Source organism: Brachypodium distachyon, chromosome 5 (genome assembly GCF_000005505.3).
Source record: "Brachypodium distachyon strain Bd21 chromosome 5, Brachypodium_distachyon_v3.0, whole genome shotgun sequence".
Taxonomy (NCBI): Eukaryota; Viridiplantae; Streptophyta; class Magnoliopsida; order Poales; family Poaceae; genus Brachypodium; species Brachypodium distachyon.
Window position 1 is genome coordinate 26,095,196 of NC_016135.3, and position 20,148 is coordinate 26,115,343.

Below are 20,148 nucleotides of genomic sequence, written 5' to 3' on the forward strand. Positions count from 1 at the left end.
GGATATCTCATAGACGAAATGTGTCTCTGCTTCGGTACGTAAAAGTCCACCGCCACCACCAAGCAGCTAGTGCTTACATTTATCCCGTACGTGGTTCCGTGTAACACTATGTCACTCTTTTTACCGCCATTCGGTACTGCGTTTGACACGTCTTCGTGTCCGGCGCCACCCGACGACTAGCGGGCTCTATACCATGCACGGCTATGTATCTCCTCTACCCAGCGCTAGAACAAATCGATGTCGATCTCCTTGGGTTAATTTTCTTATAGTACGTACAAAAAGTTCGCCGTCAATGTGCAAGAGACATATAGCTATAAGCTATTATTATCAGAGTGCGGATTAAAGAGCGAAAAAGAGTCAAGACTAATTTCCAAGTGATTTGACCGCCCAGGCCGGCTATATATCTGCACGTAGAATACTGGCCAGCTTCTGGATCTCATCAGAATTAATCAACCGCTCACCATTGCCATGGAGTGCAAATTAACTAGAATGTCGTGATCATGCGCGCGCCACCGGCACGATCAAATCGACGACGTCATTCCGTTGCAGTGCTGGAGCTCGCCCTCGTGTTGTTTGATTCTTGGAGAGTGCAGCAGAGCATGCTAGTAAAGCCCAAAAGTTTGGCAAGTGCATGTGTGTGTGCCTTGCCAGACTCCGTCCGTGATCAGTGGGAGGACAGCATTTGCGTAAGACTTTTCAACCGCCTAATCCAATACTTAATCATTCATAAAAGGTATTTTTGCCTTGTTTGATTCCCATGGATGCATGGACAGTGATCATGTAACGAATCGGAAAAGTCTCGCTCAAGGAAACAATGGAAAATTGGAATTGTTTCCGAAGAGAAAGCTCTCGAAATTCTTCCACATTGCAGAGAAGCGAAGACGAGTTAAGAAACATCATTGACGACCGGCCATGTCCGATAAAGTCACAAGAGTTTGGGAGATCCGCAACCATGCATGCGTCCATGGATTCCAAATTAAGCATACAAGCTGTTTCTTTGCTTGACAGCTTGAGAGTTAATGTTCACTACCCCTAATAGAGCTAGCTGGCTGCTTAAAGCAAGTACATGCTGCATGCCTAATTTGTTGACCCCGGTCAGACTAGCTACGTGGGGCCAGTCGCGCCGCTATTCACACCTGAGCTTAAGACTAACCGGAGAATTGCAGGTCTTAAAAACTCATTGGTTTGTAAGGTTGTCGTAAAGTCGCACCTTAAGCTGCATTGTGCGAGCCTGACCCACACATGTTGATTGTAGCTTTTGAAATCGTGTCCCGAATTGGAACACTGAAACGCAAGTGGCTGGATCTGATATCTTGTTTGGGATATGGTCATACGAGACAAGTAGCGATTAATCCTTGCTGGATGCGTGGTACTCCTCCGTCCAACAAAAGATCTAAATTTGAATGCATCTATACAACAAGTCATGTCCAGATACATCCAAATTTTGACAAATTTGAAACATTTTTTGTTGGAGGGAGGGAATACATCAATTTGGACGCCCTTGTTATTATAGCTAGTGTCGCCTATAAATGATGCAGAGAAAATAGAGAGTCAACGACAGAATCTCGGTACCTTTGTGAACGATATCAGCTCGCTAATCCTCGTAAGTGGATATACTAGTCCTGAAAATGAAGTTTCAGACTTTATTTGTACTGCCTGTACCTCCAAATAATAGCTAGTGTCGCCTATAGATGATGCAGAGGCTGAGGGTATTCCCTTGTTTACGAAAAAATGATTTGCTATTTCTCAGGTGATTGAGAAATAACTATTTCTAAGTCAATGCTAATAACCGTTTGATCCAATCACTGAGATTCGTGAAAGATCCATACAAATGCAAATGATTGAAAAATCTTGATCAAATGGCTATGATCGTTGACTGAGAAATAATTTTTTCTAAATCGACTGAGAAATAGACATTCTCACGAAAAAGTGATGATGCAGAGAAAATAGAGAGCCAACAACGGAATCGACGTACCTTTGTGAACGATTTCAGCTCGTTAATCCTCTTAAGTGGATATACTAGTCCCGAAAAAAAATGAAGTTTCAGACTTTATTTGTACTGCATGTACCTCCAAATAAAACAATAGCAATGCACCCTAAAAAACCCGAATCCAACTATATATACATCTCGAACAAACTTACAATCTTTTTGTCTAATTGTTGATTAAGTTCAAATATTTGAATAAGTGTTACCCTTGGATAAACAAACGGGCAAATAGCGTGCATGCATGTGGTAGAAGAAGTACACTTGTGGATTGCACGTACTCCTTCCGTCCCAAATTAACTGACGTGGATTTGTATAAATAAATTCACGTCAGTTAATTTGGAACGGAGGGAGTAGCATACATGAACTTTCTATACAAGTAAAAAGCTCCCATTTAGATATGCATTTCTTCCTTTCCGGCTGTATAGCACTAAGTTACATGGAAGACCAGAAGAACAAATAAGGTATATACATAGTGACACACCCGAGAATATCCCCTATAAATACCCCGGCGCATGTAGCTATCCAGCATGCACTCCTAGTCTAGTCTACTAGTCCAAGCCTACACACAGTACACACTGAAGTCTGAAGTTAGCTGCACTTGCCTAGCTCAGTTAAGCTATCAGCAACCAATGGCGCCATCCAAGCACACCTTCGGTACCTGCGGCATCACGGCCTTGCTCCTCCTCCTCTCTGCCGCTCTCGTCTCGGCTAAGCTCTCCACCGAATTCTACGACGAGACCTGCCCCGACGCCCTGGACATCATCGAGGACGCCGTGAGAGCCGCCGTCTCCAAAGAGTCCCGCATGGGGGCCTCGCTGCTCCGCCTCCATTTCCACGACTGCTTTGTCAATGCAAGTGTCATACATATGCTTACCACCTTCCTAAATCCTAACTTAAGTCTTAAGCTCTCCCTTTTCAAGGACTAACCATTGAGCATCTTTACAGGGCTGTGACGGGTCAGTGCTGCTGGACGGCGCCAACGGCGAGAAGAACGCGGTGCCAAACAAGAACTCCCTCCGTGGGTTCGAGCTGATCGACAACATCAAGGCGGAGCTCGAGGACTCCTGCGCCAAGGTCGTCTCCTGCGCCGACATCCTCGCCGTCGCCGCCCGCGACTCCGTCGTCGCCGTAAGCCAAGCTTCCGCTAAGAACTCAAAACCACTTCCTGACATCCATGTACACGAAATCGGAGGCAGCAGCTAACACGTGAGTTTATTGTTTTTTAACTGCAGCTGGGCGGGCCAACGTGGGAGGTGGAGCTAGGCCGAAGGGACGGGACAACCTCAAGCCTAGACGCCGCGAACAACGACCTCCCGGCACCATCCTCCGACCTCGGCGCCCTCATCAAGGCATTCTCCGACAAAGGCCTGACCGCAAAAGACATGGTGGCGCTGTCCGGCGCGCACACGATCGGGCAAGCCCGGTGCGTCAACTTCAGGGACCGGCTCTACAACGAGAACGCCACCCTGGACGCCACGCTGGCCTCGTCGCTGAAGCCGAGGTGCCCGTCGACGGCGAGCAACGGCGACGACAACACCTCGCCGCTCGACCCCTCCACGTCATACGTCTTCGACAACTTTTATTACAAGAATCTGATGAAGAAGAAGGGCCTGCTGCACTCGGACCAGCAGCTGTTTAATGGCGGGTCGGCCGACGCGCAGACCACGGGGTACGCGTCGGCGACCGGCATGGCGGGGTTCTTTGATGATTTCCGTGTCGCCATGGTGAAGATGGGCGGCATTGGGGTGGTCACTGGGGCTGGGGGGCAGGTCAGGGTTAACTGCAGGAAGGCCAACTGAAGTAAGTAACTGGCTGTCAGTGTGGTGTCAGGCTTCTCTCAACTCAGGGTCTCTGTGCTGTGAGTCTCTGCGTGTGTGTTGTGTTTGTGATTTGCGGGTACAATTTCTTCTTGTGTGATGGTGTAGAGTCTGCTTCGAACGGTTGTAGACTTGTACTACTATACGAAGACAAATTCGAGGAATAATGAGTAAGATTGGATAAATTACCTGTTTGAATGGATGCGTGTTCTTTGAGTTTGTGTGCTAATTTCGATCAGATCCAAAATCTGTGTGCTGAGAATTTTGCATTTTGGTGGTTCTCTCTTTTCTTTTTGCGGGTGGTGGTTCTCTTTGTAGTTACGCCAAACGAACTGGGCTTGTGGTATTAATTGGGCCGTCTGGCGAGTTGTGGAGTTTGATGGATGCATGGTCAAGCGTAAGCCCAGTAGGAAAGCACGGCCCGCCTCTCGGTTCTCTGTGCGAGCATGAGCGCGCAGCGATAGAAAGTTTAGTCCCACATCGCCTAGGGAGAGCAGAGGGCTCGGTGGAGGTTGCTATATAAGCAAGGGCACGGCTCCGTTCCAATTCATACCTTTCTCGGCCTTTTGGCTAAGATCAAGTGTAGTATCTGTTCTTATCAGTTTAATATCTGATATGTGGGCCATGTGCCCACAACGATATTAAATTTATTTTTCGTGGGGGAGGGTCCACCACAGTGGCTTGCCGCTGGGGCCCTCGCGTGTCGCCTGGGCGTTGCACTACTGCCCAGGCCTGGCGCACCCCAACCAAGTCAAAATGAAAATTTCGGATTAATTCAAATTCAAAATAAGATGTTGTTAATGTTAATTAATTGACCTGAAGTAAGTTTGAAAGTCGAACAAAAATTTAGGATTGGACATAAATTTGAAAATTGCCTACGCGATGTTGAACAATATCTTGCACATTTGAAAATTATCTTTCCCTTCAAAAAGAAGAAAATTATCTTGTTACAACCACTTTGAACTAATTATACTGACGGCACGGGCCCAGTTCGTCCGTCCTCTTCAGTGCATAGACCGGCCGCTCTTGTCGTCTTCGCTCGCCACCTCCCAATTGCCGCCCGCAACTCCCCCCGTCGCCGGAATCTGCCGTCCTTTCGCTTTCACCCTCCATTTCCTAATCCCCCAACCACCGCGTCTCTCTCTCCTTCGTCATGCCGTGCGCAGAGTTCCACTCGCCACTCCCGCTTGTCTCTCCTCCCCCACCTCCCCTTCCGCCGCCGCCGCGATGCTGCCGTCCTCTCCCGCTCCCCGGTTCCTCCTGCTCGTAGCCGTGATCGCTTGCGCCGCGTCGGTGACCAGGTGCTCGGGTCGGCGGTTCGCGCAGCTCGACCGCCTCCGCGAGCTCCACCAGAGGGAGCGCCGGCCTCCCGCCGAGCAGGTGTACGCCGCGGAAGGGCTCCTCGCGCGCCTCCTCCCCTCCCACTCCACCAGCTTCGAATTCCGGGTCATCTCCACGGTACGCGCGCTTCGTTCCTATGGAATGTTTAGGGTTTTAGCGTTTGCTGGAAGCGGCGACGCGTAAGGAGAGTAGCCGAGGGATTGAGTGTAGTGAAATTAGGTAGGTTCCGAATGCAATTGGACGAAGCGTGTTGCCTGATCATCGATTTATTTGATCGTAGTGAGCAAATTCGATTGGTTCAGAATCCAATTCACGAAGCGTGTCGCCTGATCATGTAGTATTTGATCGGAGTGATTAGCTGTTTTTTTTTTGGAATTGAGACGCTGTGTGTATGAACATGTGACAGCTGAGCCTGAGGTTATAGGCTATATATATGATCACTAGAAACGCTAAATGCCTAAATCCATTGTAGGCTGCTAAGTTTTGCAATTGGTATGCAGTGATCTCTAGTTTTTCGAATAGAAACTGCAGGCAATGCGACCATATATACCCTTTTCGCCTTGACCTGGTGGATTTCTAGCTAAGTTCATAATAGCTCCATTTGAAGAAGAAAAAACTCTTGTATCTGTCAACGAGTCACAATACTTTCCTCTGCACTAACAGGAACAATGTGGCGGAAAGGCATGTTTCATCATTAACAACCATCCATTGTTTGATGGAGAAGGAACTCCCGAAATACTGTATGTTTCCTCATTTTGCTCTAGCATTCATTGTGAACTACTCCCTCCGTCCCATGACTTTCTATTACATGTATCTAGACGTATTTTAGTATATAGATACATTCATATTTAGACAAATTTGAGTCACTTAATATGGGACGGAGGGAGTAGGTGTTTTTTTTTGTAGCTGTAGAATGTTAACTGTAGCCTCATGCTACTGTTTTTTGTGTAACATTATTCATGTTTCAGCATTACTTGTATTTTGTATCTTCGCCAATATTTCATGTAGGTGAGCCACTGGTCTATATTTGTACTATGTACTATCTGCAAGAAAACGAATTTGACAAACCATGTTTTCATCCCTAAACGTAATAATTGATATGACACACTAGTATTTTCATGTGTTTTGTTATCAGCACTGTTCTTATTTTGAGTGGTGTCCAACGTCATGTAATTATGTTGCTTACGTATATTTTAGCACACAGCAGGTCCTGCTAGAATAGTCTACCACTACCATTTCTACATGCTACCATCAGTACATTACTGAGCTGCTTAGGTTCATTGTATGGTGTATCATTCTTCTATACTACTTAAGGATTACTTAGACATGCTAGTGTTATACAGCATTCCTCTTTGGTCTTTAACTCCTTATTAGTTACGCCCTCTAGTTTCTGTGTAGTGAAGTCAGACAGAAACCATAACATTTGTTCTTGTGTTTTGGTCAGCATACTTGGAGTAAGTGGGGTAGAAATTTCTGCTGGCCTTCATTGGTATTTGAAGCATTATTGTGCAGCACATATATCATGGGCTAAAACTGGTGGTGCACAATTATCATCTGTTCCACATCCTGGGTCACTACCTCATGTTCCTGCTGGTGGCATTTTGATCCGGAGACCTGTCGACTGGAGCTACTACCAGAATGCAGTTACGTCCAGTTGTAAGTCGATTGTTTTCTTTGTGTGCAGTTTTGATACTTCTCGTTCCCTATCCACCGAGTATGTTTTCTTGTCGCAAGCATCAGATCACCTGTGGAATACATAAGCAGTGTAGCATAAGGAGACATATGATGTTCTATGCTGTTAGTATCCCGTACTTTGATGAAGACATGATGGATATGCTCAAGTAGTCAACTTCTTCATATGTGGTGTGTTACTTTCCCTTCTGTATTGCATTCCATGGAAGCTTTCAGGTTCTTCATGATAAGATTCGGTCAGAAATAGTCATGTCATTCCTTTTCCCAAAAACACGTCATATCTTTTGTCTATTGGTGTACTACTATACCCGTGTTTTCTCAAGTACTTCAAATCGCCTCTTCTCTTTTTGACATTTGAGTTATTGTTATTACTGTAGTGTCTGGTCTCATTTTGGGTTGCTCACATGGTGCTGAGCTTTTGGTTGTTTGATCCAGTATTGATGATATGTATTTTTCTCATGCTTAAAACCAAATTTCTTGTTATTCCTTTTATACTGGTAATAATGTGTTTAAAGTTTATTTTTCTTGCTTTTAAGATTCATTTGCTTGGTGGGATTGGGAGCGCTGGGAGAACGAGATTGACTGGATGGCTCTTCAAGGAATCAATTTGCCTCTAGCTTTCACTGGGCAAGAGGCTATATGGCAGAAGGTTTTTCAGGTTTGTGGAAAGAATAGGCCAGAATGTCTGTTGAAATTGGTAAATGCTAGCATGAAAACTAATCAAGACTTAAAGTAGTAAAGCAATTCAGATAAGCAAGCAGGGACACACGTCATCACATTTCCAGGTGTGATGCCATTAGGGATGTCAACGGACGCCGCCAAGCCCGTTTAATCAACTTCCCGCACAGTTTTTAGTTTTACCTTTTTCTCTTTCCGCTGTCAAAGGCTGCATGGGCAGGGCTAAATGGGCTCAAACGGGCGCCCGTTTACATCCCTATATGCCATCTTTGTAATGTTGGCATCTGAGTATGATAGGATAATTTGGGTCAGTTTCATGATTATGTCCTTTTGCAAAGTGCGGAGAAGTGTCTGGATCGCTGATAGAATATGTTGTGCATCCTTAGTTCTGCATGTTTGTACGCTTGTAATTTACATCTCATCCCTCCAATGCTTGCAGAGGTACAACATTAGCAAATCTAATTTGGATGATTTCTTTGGCGGGCCAGCCTTTCTTGCATGGTCCCGGATGGCCAACATGCATGGGTAAGTTTAGTGGTTCTTTGGTATTACAATTATTCCCTCTCATTGAATTTATTTAATGTCTCAGTATAAACAAATTTGATAAGATTTTTTTTTGCATTATAAACAAGACATGCTGCTTGTTTTCAAATTCTTTTTGTCTTCAGTTTAACTCCAATCCCAAGTATTTTGAAGCAAGCTATGAATTTTGCTGTTTTTAACTGCCAATAAGACATCGGTTCAGTACTCGCTAGAAATGGATACTTGATGGTTTATTTAATTTGTCTTGTATGCAGTATTTTCTTGAACTTCTTTTTGAAACTATGTCACATATACACTTTTAAGTCAGTGTGGGTAGTCGGTGCCTCAGTGGAGACAATATAGTTAGTAGGATGTATTTCTGAAGCCCATTTTTATAGGAGTAGAAATCTTAAATCTAGTCAAGACAGGGAATTATGTTCCAGATGGTGGATGATTTGCTATCAGTTAATCTTCTAAGCAACTGTATCTTGAAGGAACACATAATAAATACATAATGGTAATGATTTATCAGATGGGGTGGGCCTCTCCCTCAGACTTGGCTTGATGACCAATTAACTCTTCAGAAGAAAATCCTTTCTAGGATGTATGCCTTTGGCATGTCCCCAGGTGATCTTATACTATGATTTTACTATTTCTGAGTTTTTTCAATTTTTCATTTGCAATATCTTAGTCTATCCTCCTCCCTTGCAGTTCTTCCAGCCTTTTCTGGCAGCATCCCTGCTGCACTGAAGTCAAAATTTCCCTCAGCTAAAGTCACCCACCTTGGAAACTGGTAACAATGATATCCCATAGAAAACTTGCTGGGCAAAATTTTGCTGTGACAAAACAATAACATATTAAAGGATGTCTGCATTTCTGGATTCACTCATTACATGTTACTGCTGAATTCCTAGCAATTTATACATTCCCATGAGCCCCACCATCGTTGTCTTTCAATGATATTGCACAATGTACCCTATACCCTCTACTGGATTGTCTGAATATCTTGCACATTTGAGCAATTTGGATTTTTAGGCTGTTGAATGAACCAATCTTTGATGGGATTATTGGACACATTGTAGTTCTTGATGTGACCAATGATTGGGCACTAAAGATTCATAACAAGCTTCCGTTCTTGCGTTCTGATGTATTGCTCATTTCACCTTGGGTGCTTCTTTATGTTTATATTGTTCGAAAGTAATATTTGTTAACACAGCTGAACTAATATTCTTTTTTGCAAATCAGCTAATGTGAAGTAATTCATCAAATGTTCCACACATTTTTCTCAGTCATAGCTATGTGTACTTATTTTTGTTCGTTCTGTGGTACTAAGGTTTACAGTTGACAGCAACCCACGGTGGTGTTGCACATATCTTCTAGATGCATCTGATCCCTTATTTGTAGAAATTGGGAAGTTATTCATAGAAGAACAAATCAGAGGTAAGATATGTTGTTTTCTTAAAACTGAACTCCAGTCTTCTAAGTTGTAATATTTAAATGTCAGGCCTAAAGTCACATGTTTGTTCTCAGATAAGTATCTTGACTGGAAAAGTTCACAGTGGATAAATCTAAGTGCTGTGACTTTTTCCCCAGCGGTATTATTTCTAAGTTGTTTAAGAGCACTATCAGGTCATCCATGTTAAGTCACAGTTGTCAATTTCTCAAATTTGTCATGGAAGTTGAGAAGACCAATCGTGGTCCCTTTTACCTGATACTCAACCAATAGGCCAACATTGTGGTAATGTAGTTAGCCCCTCTGCGAGTTATTTTTGTATGTCATATGACTCATATCCAGAACAGAAGGACAACAAAAAGTCTGCCCCATAATGTGTTAGGCAGTGAGGACATGCTGCCAATTGGTGTAGCAATTTGCTTTTGTGCTGAATACTATGTAGCTTTCACTGAGTCCATGTATAATATGTGTTGCCATGTCAACACTTCCAAATCTTCAACTACTTTTGTGCTTCCTGGCATACTCGTTGATGGAAATTGCTGTTTTAAATTGGTTTTTGTGGAGGTGCATTATTTAATAAATTGTGATTTAGAGGATACAAGAGGGCATAACTAGCCAAGTAGGTCAAGGCACACTTGTTTTGGAGGGGGTTTAGAAACTTGGGAAAAAATATTGTGAGTAATTCTTTCTTGTTTCTTTGGCCTTTCTCAGTTGAACCGAGCTGTTGTCCTGCAACCGTTTCTAGTTCTAAATCCTGATAAAATCTGGTAATACACTTGAAGGAAAAAAACACAGGGCCGATATATGTTTTTCTTTTGTGAGAGCGGCTAATTTGTATACACACTTTATCAGAACAAAAATGCAATCCTTAAGACATATGATGAGTTTTTTTGTTCTTTGCACAGAATATGGTAGGACAAGTCATGTATACAACTGGTATGATTTTTTAGTATTCAAATAATTAGAAATTCTTCTCTGATGAACCCATTGCCTCATTTGGTGATATCTTCTGTTCATCTAGTGATACTTTTGATGAGAACACCCCTCCATTGAGTGATCCAAACTATATATCTTCTTTGGGTGCTGCAACGTTCAGGGGAATGCAAAGTGGTGACGATGATGCTATTTGGTTAATGCAGGTAAATTTCTCAAAGCGTTGAAATTTCGTTGATACTTGCCATGGGTTGGAAAATGTAGTTTCTAGGATTGTAGGTTAGGATGTCTTGCTTGATGTACTTTCTTTTTCCTTTTCCTTTTGGGCCCCTCTTCAGATTCATAGTTCTCTTTCCAGATGTCATTTTGCTTTTCTTGCTGTATGAAAACACACTTGAATAGTTGGATATGCAACTCACTGACTTTTATTGTACTTCACAGGGATGGTTGTTTACTTACGATCCTTTCTGGGAACCCCCACAAATGAAGGTGCAATCTTTTGATAGTTTTATAATATGTTGAGTGTTAGTTTTGTTTACCCTTTTTTTGTTTACCCTTTATTCATTGTGGTTTTTATCCAAAATATTATGGGACTGTGTCATGGTATGAAACCTGTATTTCTAATGGCATACATATTTTACATTGTGATTTGTGTAAGTACAACAGTCCCTCTGGGAAGTTGGGACTTGGGATGTCATATACTCATATATCTAAAATGAATGCTGCAGTGATGTGAAGTGATCCTTTTTATTTTGTACTGCACAAACCTTTCGAATTCCAAATTAACATACACTATAATTGCTAAACCGACAGTAATGATGGGTAATTTGTGGTGTTATCTGTAACGTTGCTGTCTTGATACTGTTCAGCTTATGCTATTAAAAAGTCTGTGACTGCAGTTATACATTACTGCTGTTGGTAGAAAAAGGTGTTGGTTAGACTTAAGAATTATAAGTTAGAAGCAGAACTGGTATTCTCTAAATCCCCAACTCGCGACAACTGTTGCGGTCTTGCGGAGAGCACAGGCGCTGTATTGCTAATCATGAGCCCAATCCTTATTTGTGAAGTCTTGGGAAGAAAAGGCAGCTATTGGCTATTACATCACCAAGTTGTCATTTTTTCTATTGAGAGTACACACCAGCTTCTAAGTTATGAGAGATCTCCTTTTATTTAACATCTAACTATGTGGTGGGGTGACTACTGGCTAGGCACTATTGCATTCTGTTCCAGTTGGCCGGATGATTGTTCTCGACCTATATGCTGAAGTGAAGCCAGTATGGATAAATTCTGACCAGTTCTATGGTGTTCCCTACATCTGGCAAGTCCTCTTTTTAATTCCTGTCAACACACCATCTATTTAGTTAAAACAGCATATCTTTTCCTTTCCTTAAAAGGCCCCGCAATGTGCTTTTTCAGGTGCATGCTTCATAATTTTGCTGCAGATTTTGAAATGTATGGTGTTTTGGATGCTGTTGCTTCTGGGCCTATTGATGCTCGACTAAGTGAAAATTCCACAATGGTATGGACTGTTAGCTTAATCAGTAGCTGGTACTGAACTAGCAAATATTCTATATGCTGATCTTTACTCCGAACAACTTTTGATTTAGGTTGGAGTTGGCATGTCTATGGAAGGTATCGAGCAAAATCCTATTGTTTATGACCTTATGTCAGAAATGGTTTTTCATCACAGACAAGTGGATCTTCAGGTGAACTTTTGTAACATGGCAGTTACTATGTAATACATCATTTGATGTTGACATATAGATTTTGAATCCCAAATTCTTTTGTACACTTTCAGTAGTTTGTCATGTACGTACTTTGCAGCAAATGTGTTGAGCACTTATCTCATTTATGTCGTTACTTTGCTATTCCCTCGGATCCTAAATTATTGTCGAAATATTACATGTATCTAGACGTTTTAAAAAAAATAGATACATCCATATTTGGGCAAATTTGAGTCAAGAATTTAGGATCAGAGGGAGTACCTAGCTAATGGATGCAACCAATTTTTAGCTTGACCAGATTCTCTCTATTCCAGGTATGGGTTGAGACATATCCAACAAGAAGGTATGGTAAATCAATTGTGGAGTTGCAAGATGCTTGGCGAATTTTGCACCAAACTCTGTATAATTGTACAGATGGTAAAAATGTAAGTTGTGATATTATATGTGTAGTGGGTAGCCACTGGTGCGCAGTCGCTGCACCCGTTTTCATCCAATGTTAGACAAGCATATTCTAGGTACAGAAGATCATGTGAAGTAACAAACCTAACCTTCGTATGAACATGGCTGCTGGATCATTTTTCTCCTTTGTACCATTTCATCTTGCTGTATTAAAAGGTCGCTACATAATACTGTTATGTACTATACACCTGTCTCACCATTTTTCATGAATGTCGCCAATACTAGTAAAACACCAATTTACTTCTGTGATTTGAACTGTTCTCAACTGTTACTCTGCTCATAGTTTTTTATTATGGTAACAGGACAAAAACCGGGATGTGATAGTAGCATTCCCAGATGTTGAACCTTTTGTTATTCAAACACCAGGATTGCATACGAGCGCTAGCAAAATGTTTTCTACAATGTCAGCAAAGAGTTACTTAGTGAAGGATGAATCCAATGATGCATATGAACAACCACATCTATGGTATGATACCAATGTCGTTATACGTGCCCTACAGCTCTTTCTTCAATACGGAGATGAAGTATCTGACAGCAGCACCTTCAGGTGAGAGCACAGCTGCTCCTATTGCTTAAAATTAGTTGTTCTTTTGGTTCATCTCTCTTAATATTAGGAAACTATAGCTGCTGTATGTCTTCCTGTTTTGTGCTTTCATCGATCAGCCTCAATATGTTCAGATTTCTAGTGGCTCTAGTTTGATTTGGTTCATCCTTATAAGAGCGCAAGAGAAATATGTCCATTGCAAACTCAGAAAGTAACTTTATCTTCAATGGACGTTAAGAACCTCTGGAACCGGCATTATTAGTTATTATATTTTCTTTTGGTATTCCACAACTCTTCGAGGGTGTAGAAGTTCAATCTTTATGCCCTGAATCATTCCACTCTGGTCTTTGAAAATGTTGAGCCTTATACATGTTTTGAACATTAAGTCGTGTTGTATGCCAAGTTAATTCAATCTTACTGACCATAACAGGTATGACCTTGTGGATTTAACTCGTCAAGCTCTGGCTAAATATGCCAACCAGATCTTTGCAAAGATCATTCAAAGTTATAAATCAAACAACATGAACCAAGTGACTACCCTGTCTGAGTGCTTCCTCGACCTTGTTAATGACCTTGACATGCTGCTAGCCTCTCATGAGGGATTTCTGCTTGGCCCTTGGTTGGAAAGTGCCAAGGGCCTTGCACGAGACCAAGAACAAGAAATACAGGTAATGCCTTCTTTTTTGGGTTAATTGGATCTATGCCATTATAATTTCCACCGGTTGGAGATATGCCATTACAAAACCTTGACTTGGAGAAATGCCACTCTAAAGCGGTGGAATAGAGAGTGGCATAAATCCAATTAACCCTTGTTTTTTTAACGATGTTACCACTTCTCTTATACAAAAACGATGTAGCATATCATATGAAATCCCAATAAGTACTTAATTAGCTTGTTCATGGAAGCAGGATGGTTTCATTTCTACCTGCCTGATGGTAATCAGGCTGAAACCAACTGCTAGTTAGACAATCCTGTTCTATACCACTACATTGTGCTGTAAACTTGTGATGCTATGCTAGCTTATGTACAAGCCTTAGCATTCCAGTAGTTCTTGTACTATTCATATCACCTGATAAGTGCTAACACACAACCGCTTTCAATTGGGTGCAGTATGAATGGAATGCTAGAACGCAAATTACAATGTGGTTTGACAACACCGAAACAAAAGCAAGTTTGCTACGGGATTACGGTGAGGGCAACATGCCATCCACCCACTTCTTACCATCCACTATTTCTGTGCTTTTCTTCCTAACAAGTTTTGATGCAGCAAACAAGTACTGGAGCGGCTTGCTGGGTGACTACTATGGACCAAGGGCTGCCATCTACTTCAAGTATTTAATTCTGAGCTTGGAGAAGAAGGAACCGTTTGCGCTGGAAGAATGGAGGAGGGAATGGATTAGCCTCACCAACAACTGGCAGAGCGATAGGAAAGTCTTCGCGACCGCAGCAACTGGTGATGCTCTAAACATCGCCCGTTCTCTGTACATGAAGTACCTGCGCAATGCTGATTCACTTCAGCTAGAAGACATGGATGGCTCCTTCGGAAAGTCCACGAGCTTATAAGCTACTGGGGTATGAATAATGTTTGGAAGACCATCTTAGCTGTTTGAGCTTGAGAGGCCAAGGTGGAGTACGCACGCATGGATGTTTGATTCAGTGATCTTTTTCACTCTGTAATCTGACTGCATGCTTAAACATACCGTTAGTTCGTGTTTGGGTTGGCTGGGCTGTAATGTTGTGTGCCCATTCCGCTCAACCTCAGGTGTGCTCGCTGTACAATACTGGCCAACTTATATTTCTGAATGAATTTGTAGAACTTGAATTGGTGTCAGAGATGAAAACAGATAAATATCTCCCCCGATGGTCTTATAACTTCATATCTGTTAGCACGAACTTCAGTTAGTAACTTCTAGCGTGACACGGCGCCTTGCAGAACAGATCTAGGACAGCACAAACATAGACTACCATGTATCGTCACGTTAATGTTCAGAAAGTAAAGCAGAGAAGAATTGACAGCAACCTCCTTATTAATTGCACCATGTGCGTGGATTAACCAAAACACGGACCAAACTCGGGCACCACCATAAAAATACGCACGAAAAACCTTATTCCAACGACAACCATCTGTCCCCTAGGCCCCTGATTAATTAGCTAGCTACATCAAAATTGCACAAACATGTTCGCACCATAGATATGAGCCTAGAGCTTGAGGAAAACAAACTCTTCAATTGCCGGAATCTCCCCAATCTTGGTCAGTGTGGCCTTGCTAGGCTCCTCATCGACACCTATTGCCATGACAGCACGCTTGCGAGGAGCAATTCTCCCGACACTCATGAAGCTGACATTGACATTCTCCTCACCCAGGACACTTCCAACTGAACCAATCATACCAGGTTGGTCAACCTGCCTACAAAGAATCAGGCTGCCTTCCATGCTCACATCAACCTCGAACGCTCCAACCTTCGTTAGGTGAGGGACACCATCCTTCACCTTTCCCTCTACTGTGATCTCTCCAGTCTCAGATATAGCACTGGGGAATTTGGACTCAACATTGGCAATCTGAACTTGAATGTGATCAAGAGGTGTCTCAGGCGAGCCATCCATCAGGATTCTCTCCTCACTGATGCGAATCCCCCTCTGCTTGGCAGTGAAGTCAGCATTAACAAGATTGACAAAAACATCAGAGATTGGTTCGATCACCCCCTTGGTGATCATTGCACGGAGAAGTCTTGTGTCTAGATCATCAGGTGCCCTTGCAGATGCATACGTCACTTTCACAGACTTGATACCACCACCACCAGCCACTAGTTGCACAGCTAGGCGCCCAAGCTTTTCAGCAAGTACAACAAAAGGTGCAAGCTCTGACAGCACCTGTATGAAACACAACAACATAAGATTATATATACGATAGATTCAAATGGCAGAAGGAATGTGTTAGAATTGGCAAGGAACAGGAGATCAATACCTCGGCAGGAACCATTGGTGCATTGACCGCAGAAGCTGCAAGCTCCCCTCTCAGAGCTCCAGTGACTGCTTCAGCTATTTCAATAGCCACTCCTTCCTAAAGAATTTGAGGCGTTTAGCAACAGGTAGCCTGGATAACAGAACCTGAATGCAAGTCATGATGACATTTCTGAACCAATGAATTATACCTGTGCTTCCACTGTGCTAGCACCAAGGTGGGGTGTCACAGTAACATTTTCGTGCAGCACTAATTTGTCGTCTGCTGCTGGAGGCTCTTTAGTGAACACGTCAAGGGCAGCCTAGTATATACACATAGAAAATATAAGCACGACTATGGAAAAACTACTGTTCATAATTTTACCGAATTTCAAAGAGAACAAACTGTCAGAAAATGGGAAGAGGAGGCAAACAAACCTGTGCAACTATCCCTGCATCGAGAGCCCTCACAAGTGCTTCTTCATCAATGACACCACCACGTGCAACATTTACAATCCGAACACCCTTCTTCATTTTAGCAAAGGCTTCATCATTGAGCATCTTGTTTGTCGCAGGGGTAAGGGGCATATGCAATGAGATAAAGTCAGCGGTTGTCATAGCCTCTTCCATGCTTACTAGCTCAACTCCAATTGCACGAGCACGGTCAGCGGAAGCATATGGATCATGTGCAATTACATGCATTCCTAAACCTTTAGCACGGCGTGCGACTTCTGACCCAACCTTTCCAAATCCAAGGATAGCGAGGGTTTTACCAACAAGAGATACACCAACATACTTGTTGCGTGCCCATTTACCTATAAAATATTCAAGTCAGGAAATGGGGTAGGAAAAAACAATATTGCTAGACAAACATAGTTACATGGACTCATAAACATAAGCAAGCAATTTCTCACAAAATGTATCCATTTGTCCCAAAGCAAAATGCATTACTAGAAGTGGTGGGAAGACATCATGAGTTCATGACTGCTACATCGTATTACAACTGTCACAAAGTTGTCATTCAGAACACTGCACTGTGGTATTGCTGCTTCCATTTGTAAATAAATATAAATGGTCAGCCTAATGTTTGGAAGAGAGGATGTATAATCTTGGTAGTATTGCTCATCAGCATGCACCTAGCCTGAGGTATTCTTCTAAATTATAATTTGTCAGGCGAATCAGATACGGAGTTAATTTCAGATGCACCAAAATTGACGGTTCCTAACAGAACTAAAGGGATAAATATTGGGGGCTATTTTCTCCCGGGGGCTTAACAACACAAAGTATAACAGTTGCAACAGACGAGAAATGACAGCACGTTTGCACGATACAGAGCTAGGAGCTTCGAGAGAACAGAGCAAGTAAGTTCTGCACAATTCAGATTGCACTCACCAGCCTTGAGCGAGGCATCCGCCTGCGCGATGTTCCTGGCCATGCCCGCGAGCAGCGCGATCCCGTGCTCGGCGGCGGCGACGGTGTTGGCGGTGGGCGCGTTGACGACGAGGCAGCCGTGCTCGGTGGCGGCGGCGAGGTCGACGTTGTCGATCCCGACGCCGGCGCGGCCCACGACGCGGAGCCTGCCCCCGGACGCCTCGAACACGTCGCGGCCCACCTTGGTACCCGACCGCACGATGAGCGCGTCGCAGAGCGAGATCTTGGCCCGGAGCTCCTCGGGGGAGAGCCCGTAGGAGCAGTCGACGTTGGCGAACTCCCGCAGCAGCGCCAGCCCCGCCGCGCCCAGCTTCTCGGCCACGAGCACCGTCGGCTTCCCCTCCACGGCCCCGGAGGCCGAGGAAGGCGGGGACGCGGTCGCGGCGGGGGGCGCGGTGGCGGCGGAGGCCCGGATGCTGCGCGCGCCGGGGGCGGCGCGGGCGCGGACGGGGAGGCGGAGCGAGGAGGCGGCGCGGTGGTGCGAGGCGGGGAGGAGGACGTTGCGGTGCGTGGTGGTGCCCGCGGCGGCGGCGGTGGTCGGGGACGGCGCCGCCATGGCTGGGTGGAGTGGAATCTAGAACGGGTTCCTTGGGACCGAGGGCTTTGTTTGGGGTTTTGGCAGAGGAGAAGGCGGAGCTTGTTGTTGTTGTTCTGCGGTGGGTGTTCGGGGCTTTTGTGTTTGCTTGCGTTCTTTATACTACTCCTCGTCCTCGTGACGCGGACAGAGATCAGAGAGTGGGGAATTTATGAATTGGTGTGTAGCTTTCCTACGAAAACCTACCTACCAACCCTGACGAGGCCGATTTGGTCACTCGATCCGCCAGTAGTTGTATAGTCCAGTTTCCAGTAGGCAAAACGAATCCAGAATACTGAATCTATATGTCAGGCTCCGGGGTCGACCCGCAGTTGCCAATACTACTAGAGTTGTTTCCATTTTGGAAAGGAAAAACACATGCAGTATTGCTCGATTTCAAAGGCGTTTGATCCGTGCAACTTCCCCATACGAGCACAAGTTGCGCTCCTGCAGGCTTATACGGGTTGCCATCAAAGCATGCATGTCCCGTAACGTCCAAAGTGGTTCCTTCCTCATCAGGTTTGAACCGCAATGGACTCGCGAAAAGTCCATGATCGACTGACGAGGTAGCGTAGGAAAGCAAACGATGAAAAGACCGGCGTAGAGCCGCCTGGTTTGCTGCCGAGGTGTTTAGCTTAGAAAAAGGCATTTTCCTTTCTTTATTACGGCAAGGTAATGGCTGGCAGGTGGTCCATCTGTGGAAGGCCGTCAGTGTGGTCCTTGAGTGTCAGCGACTCAGCGTGATGGATCCCAATCTGAGTTGCGTGACAGATTTATTTTCAAGTGTGGTTGGTGGATCAGACGGATGGACCGACGGCAGCGATGGCGCCCTATGATGAGCCGATGCGGGGCTACCGGAACAAGCTAGTTGCCGATCGAGGTGCGTCGATGGCCAATTCAAGCGCAATTGTATACTTGCACTGCACGCTGCAAAGGTTTGATTTTAACGGAATCAGCCGATCGGCAAGGCCAGTTTTACAAGTGGCATTAGAGTAAAGAAGAATACTGTCGGGATCTTCGCTTCGGGACGGTTTTGGACCTTTTGGTGGGCTCTGGCGAGGAGGAAGCTTCAATCGCATTGTTAGTTGTACTTCAGGTTTCGTAAAACGAATTGCGTTTGTATCCGGCTTGGCCGCTGCTGATGAAAATGAGGGCGGCTCATTTTGAATACGAATGGGCGACATGTCTCGCCGACCAAGTCACGAAGGAAATGCTCATTTTTCGTCGCAAAAAGAGAGAGAGAGATGTGCTCATTTTGCTCCAAGCTTTGGATGGTGGTACAACCATGGCACGGATTAATCTTATTTTTCTTCTCCGATATAGAGGTCAGACGTGTCCAGCCAAACCAACGTGACTTTGAATAAGAGTTTAAAGAAAAAACGTGACTTCGATATTCTGGAAGGATGCTTGGATGGAGGGCTCTCGCCCCATGGATCTTGCTCCTGATCTCTTCGCCTGCTCGATCAGAAAGAATCGATCTCTCTTTCAACCGCTCTCCAATGATAATTGGATTCATGATTTGAAAGGAGATCTCAATGCGATAGCTTTACATCAGTTTGTTGGTATCTTTCAATTCGTCTCCTTCACCAGACTTGATCCAACTACGTCGGACAGTATAAGATGGAAGCTTACAAGTTCAGGTGCTTATTCGGCTAGCTCAGCTTACCATGCTCAATTTCATGGCTTAGTCAGGGCTCAACATGTGAAACTTCTTTGGAACTGTCGGGCTCCTGTGAAATGCAAATTCTTTAGCTGGTTGCTAGCGTATGAACGGGTCTTGACAGCTGATGTGCTCATGAAGAAAGGAATCGACTGTGATAAATGGTGCTCCCACTGCCCAACTATTGCTGAGAATGGCGTGCACTTGTTCATCGACTGTTCTTTCGCCCGACAGGTTTGGAACCTCGTTGGCAGCCGTTTCCTCCTTCCCCCCCTCTCCCCTCCCAACTGGAACGACTCCACTTCTGTCATCTCTTGGTGGACTGACAGGATGGAGGCCATCTCCATCGGCAGAACCAAAGCGGAGATCAAAGGGGCTACCTCCTTTTTCCT

The 20,148-nt window shown here is 44.3% G+C and overlaps 3 protein-coding genes and 1 non-coding gene across 6 annotated transcripts; 3 read left to right on the plus strand and 1 right to left on the minus strand.

Annotated features, from left to right (window-relative positions):
• Positions 1-2,505: 2,505 nt before the first annotated feature.
• LOC100837141 (peroxidase 2) lies at positions 2,506-4,002 on the plus strand. The gene is made up of 3 exons (XM_014895733.2): positions 2,506-2,838; positions 2,933-3,115; positions 3,220-4,002. The coding sequence occupies exons 1-3, from the start codon at positions 2,617-2,619 to the stop codon at positions 3,784-3,786; spliced, it is 972 nt and encodes a 323-aa protein (XP_014751219.1). The 5' UTR covers positions 2,506-2,616; the 3' UTR covers positions 3,787-4,002.
• A 351-nt stretch (positions 4,003-4,353) lies between these two features.
• On the plus strand, positions 4,354-4,550 carry LOC112269624. The gene has a single exon (XR_002961516.1). It is a non-coding gene; the product is annotated as a U2 spliceosomal RNA (small nuclear RNA).
• A 252-nt stretch (positions 4,551-4,802) lies between these two features.
• LOC100837449 (alpha-N-acetylglucosaminidase) lies at positions 4,803-15,004 on the plus strand. Of its 3 annotated transcripts, XM_003580654.4 has the most exons (19): positions 4,803-5,262; positions 5,809-5,885; positions 6,590-6,801; positions 7,374-7,495; positions 7,955-8,040; positions 8,570-8,664; positions 8,749-8,830; positions 9,371-9,477; positions 10,396-10,426; positions 10,512-10,629; positions 10,865-10,912; positions 11,632-11,741; positions 11,840-11,942; positions 12,031-12,129; positions 12,462-12,572; positions 12,909-13,153; positions 13,581-13,818; positions 14,262-14,340; positions 14,419-15,004. In XM_003580654.4, exons 1-19 carry the CDS (start codon positions 5,032-5,034, stop codon positions 14,712-14,714), a joined length of 2,490 nt encoding a protein of 829 aa, XP_003580702.1. In that variant the 5' UTR covers positions 4,803-5,031; the 3' UTR covers positions 14,715-15,004. The 3 variants fall into 3 exon arrangements, with proteins under 3 accessions (XP_003580702.1, XP_014751215.1, XP_010240531.1); XM_014895729.2 differs by lacking the exons at positions 4,803-5,262; positions 5,809-5,885 and having other exon boundaries at positions 6,649-6,788; XM_010242229.3 differs by lacking the exons at positions 4,803-5,262; positions 5,809-5,885; positions 6,590-6,801 and adding an exon at positions 6,886-7,008.
• A 156-nt stretch (positions 15,005-15,160) lies between these two features.
• LOC100837751 (D-3-phosphoglycerate dehydrogenase 1, chloroplastic) lies at positions 15,161-18,078 on the minus strand. The gene is made up of 5 exons (XM_003580655.4): positions 17,484-18,078; positions 16,530-16,906; positions 16,304-16,414; positions 16,117-16,212; positions 15,161-16,022 (listed from the first exon to the last, which is right to left on the minus strand). Exons 1-5 carry the CDS (start codon positions 18,076-18,078, stop codon positions 15,351-15,353), a joined length of 1,851 nt encoding a protein of 616 aa, XP_003580703.1. The 3' UTR covers positions 15,161-15,350.
• Between the last annotated feature and the right edge of the window lie 2,070 nt (positions 18,079-20,148).

Coding starts and splice junctions, on each gene's coding strand:
- LOC100837751 (XM_003580655.4), bottom strand. CDS start 18,078: ATGGCGGCGCCGTCCCCGACCACCGCCGCCGCCGCGGGCACCACCACG. Junction 16,907..17,483: donor GGATGCCTCGCTCAAGGCTG/GTGAGTGCAATC, acceptor AATATTTTATAG/GTAAATGGGCACGCAACAAG. Junction 16,023..16,116: donor CACCAATGGTTCCTGCCGAG/GTATTGATCTCC, acceptor TGTTTCATACAG/GTGCTGTCAGAGCTTGCACC.
- LOC100837449 (XM_003580654.4), top strand. CDS start 5,032: ATGCTGCCGTCCTCTCCCGCTCCCCGGTTCCTCCTGCTCGTAGCCGTG. Junction 10,630..10,864: donor ATGCTATTTGGTTAATGCAG/GTAAATTTCTCA, acceptor TGTACTTCACAG/GGATGGTTGTTTACTTACGA. Junction 13,819..14,261: donor ACCAAGAACAAGAAATACAG/GTAATGCCTTCT, acceptor AATTGGGTGCAG/TATGAATGGAATGCTAGAAC.
- LOC100837141 (XM_014895733.2), top strand. CDS start 2,617: ATGGCGCCATCCAAGCACACCTTCGGTACCTGCGGCATCACGGCCTTG. Junction 2,839..2,932: donor TCCACGACTGCTTTGTCAAT/GCAAGTGTCATA, acceptor GCATCTTTACAG/GGCTGTGACGGGTCAGTGCT. Junction 3,116..3,219: donor CCCGCGACTCCGTCGTCGCC/GTAAGCCAAGCT, acceptor TTTTAACTGCAG/CTGGGCGGGCCAACGTGGGA.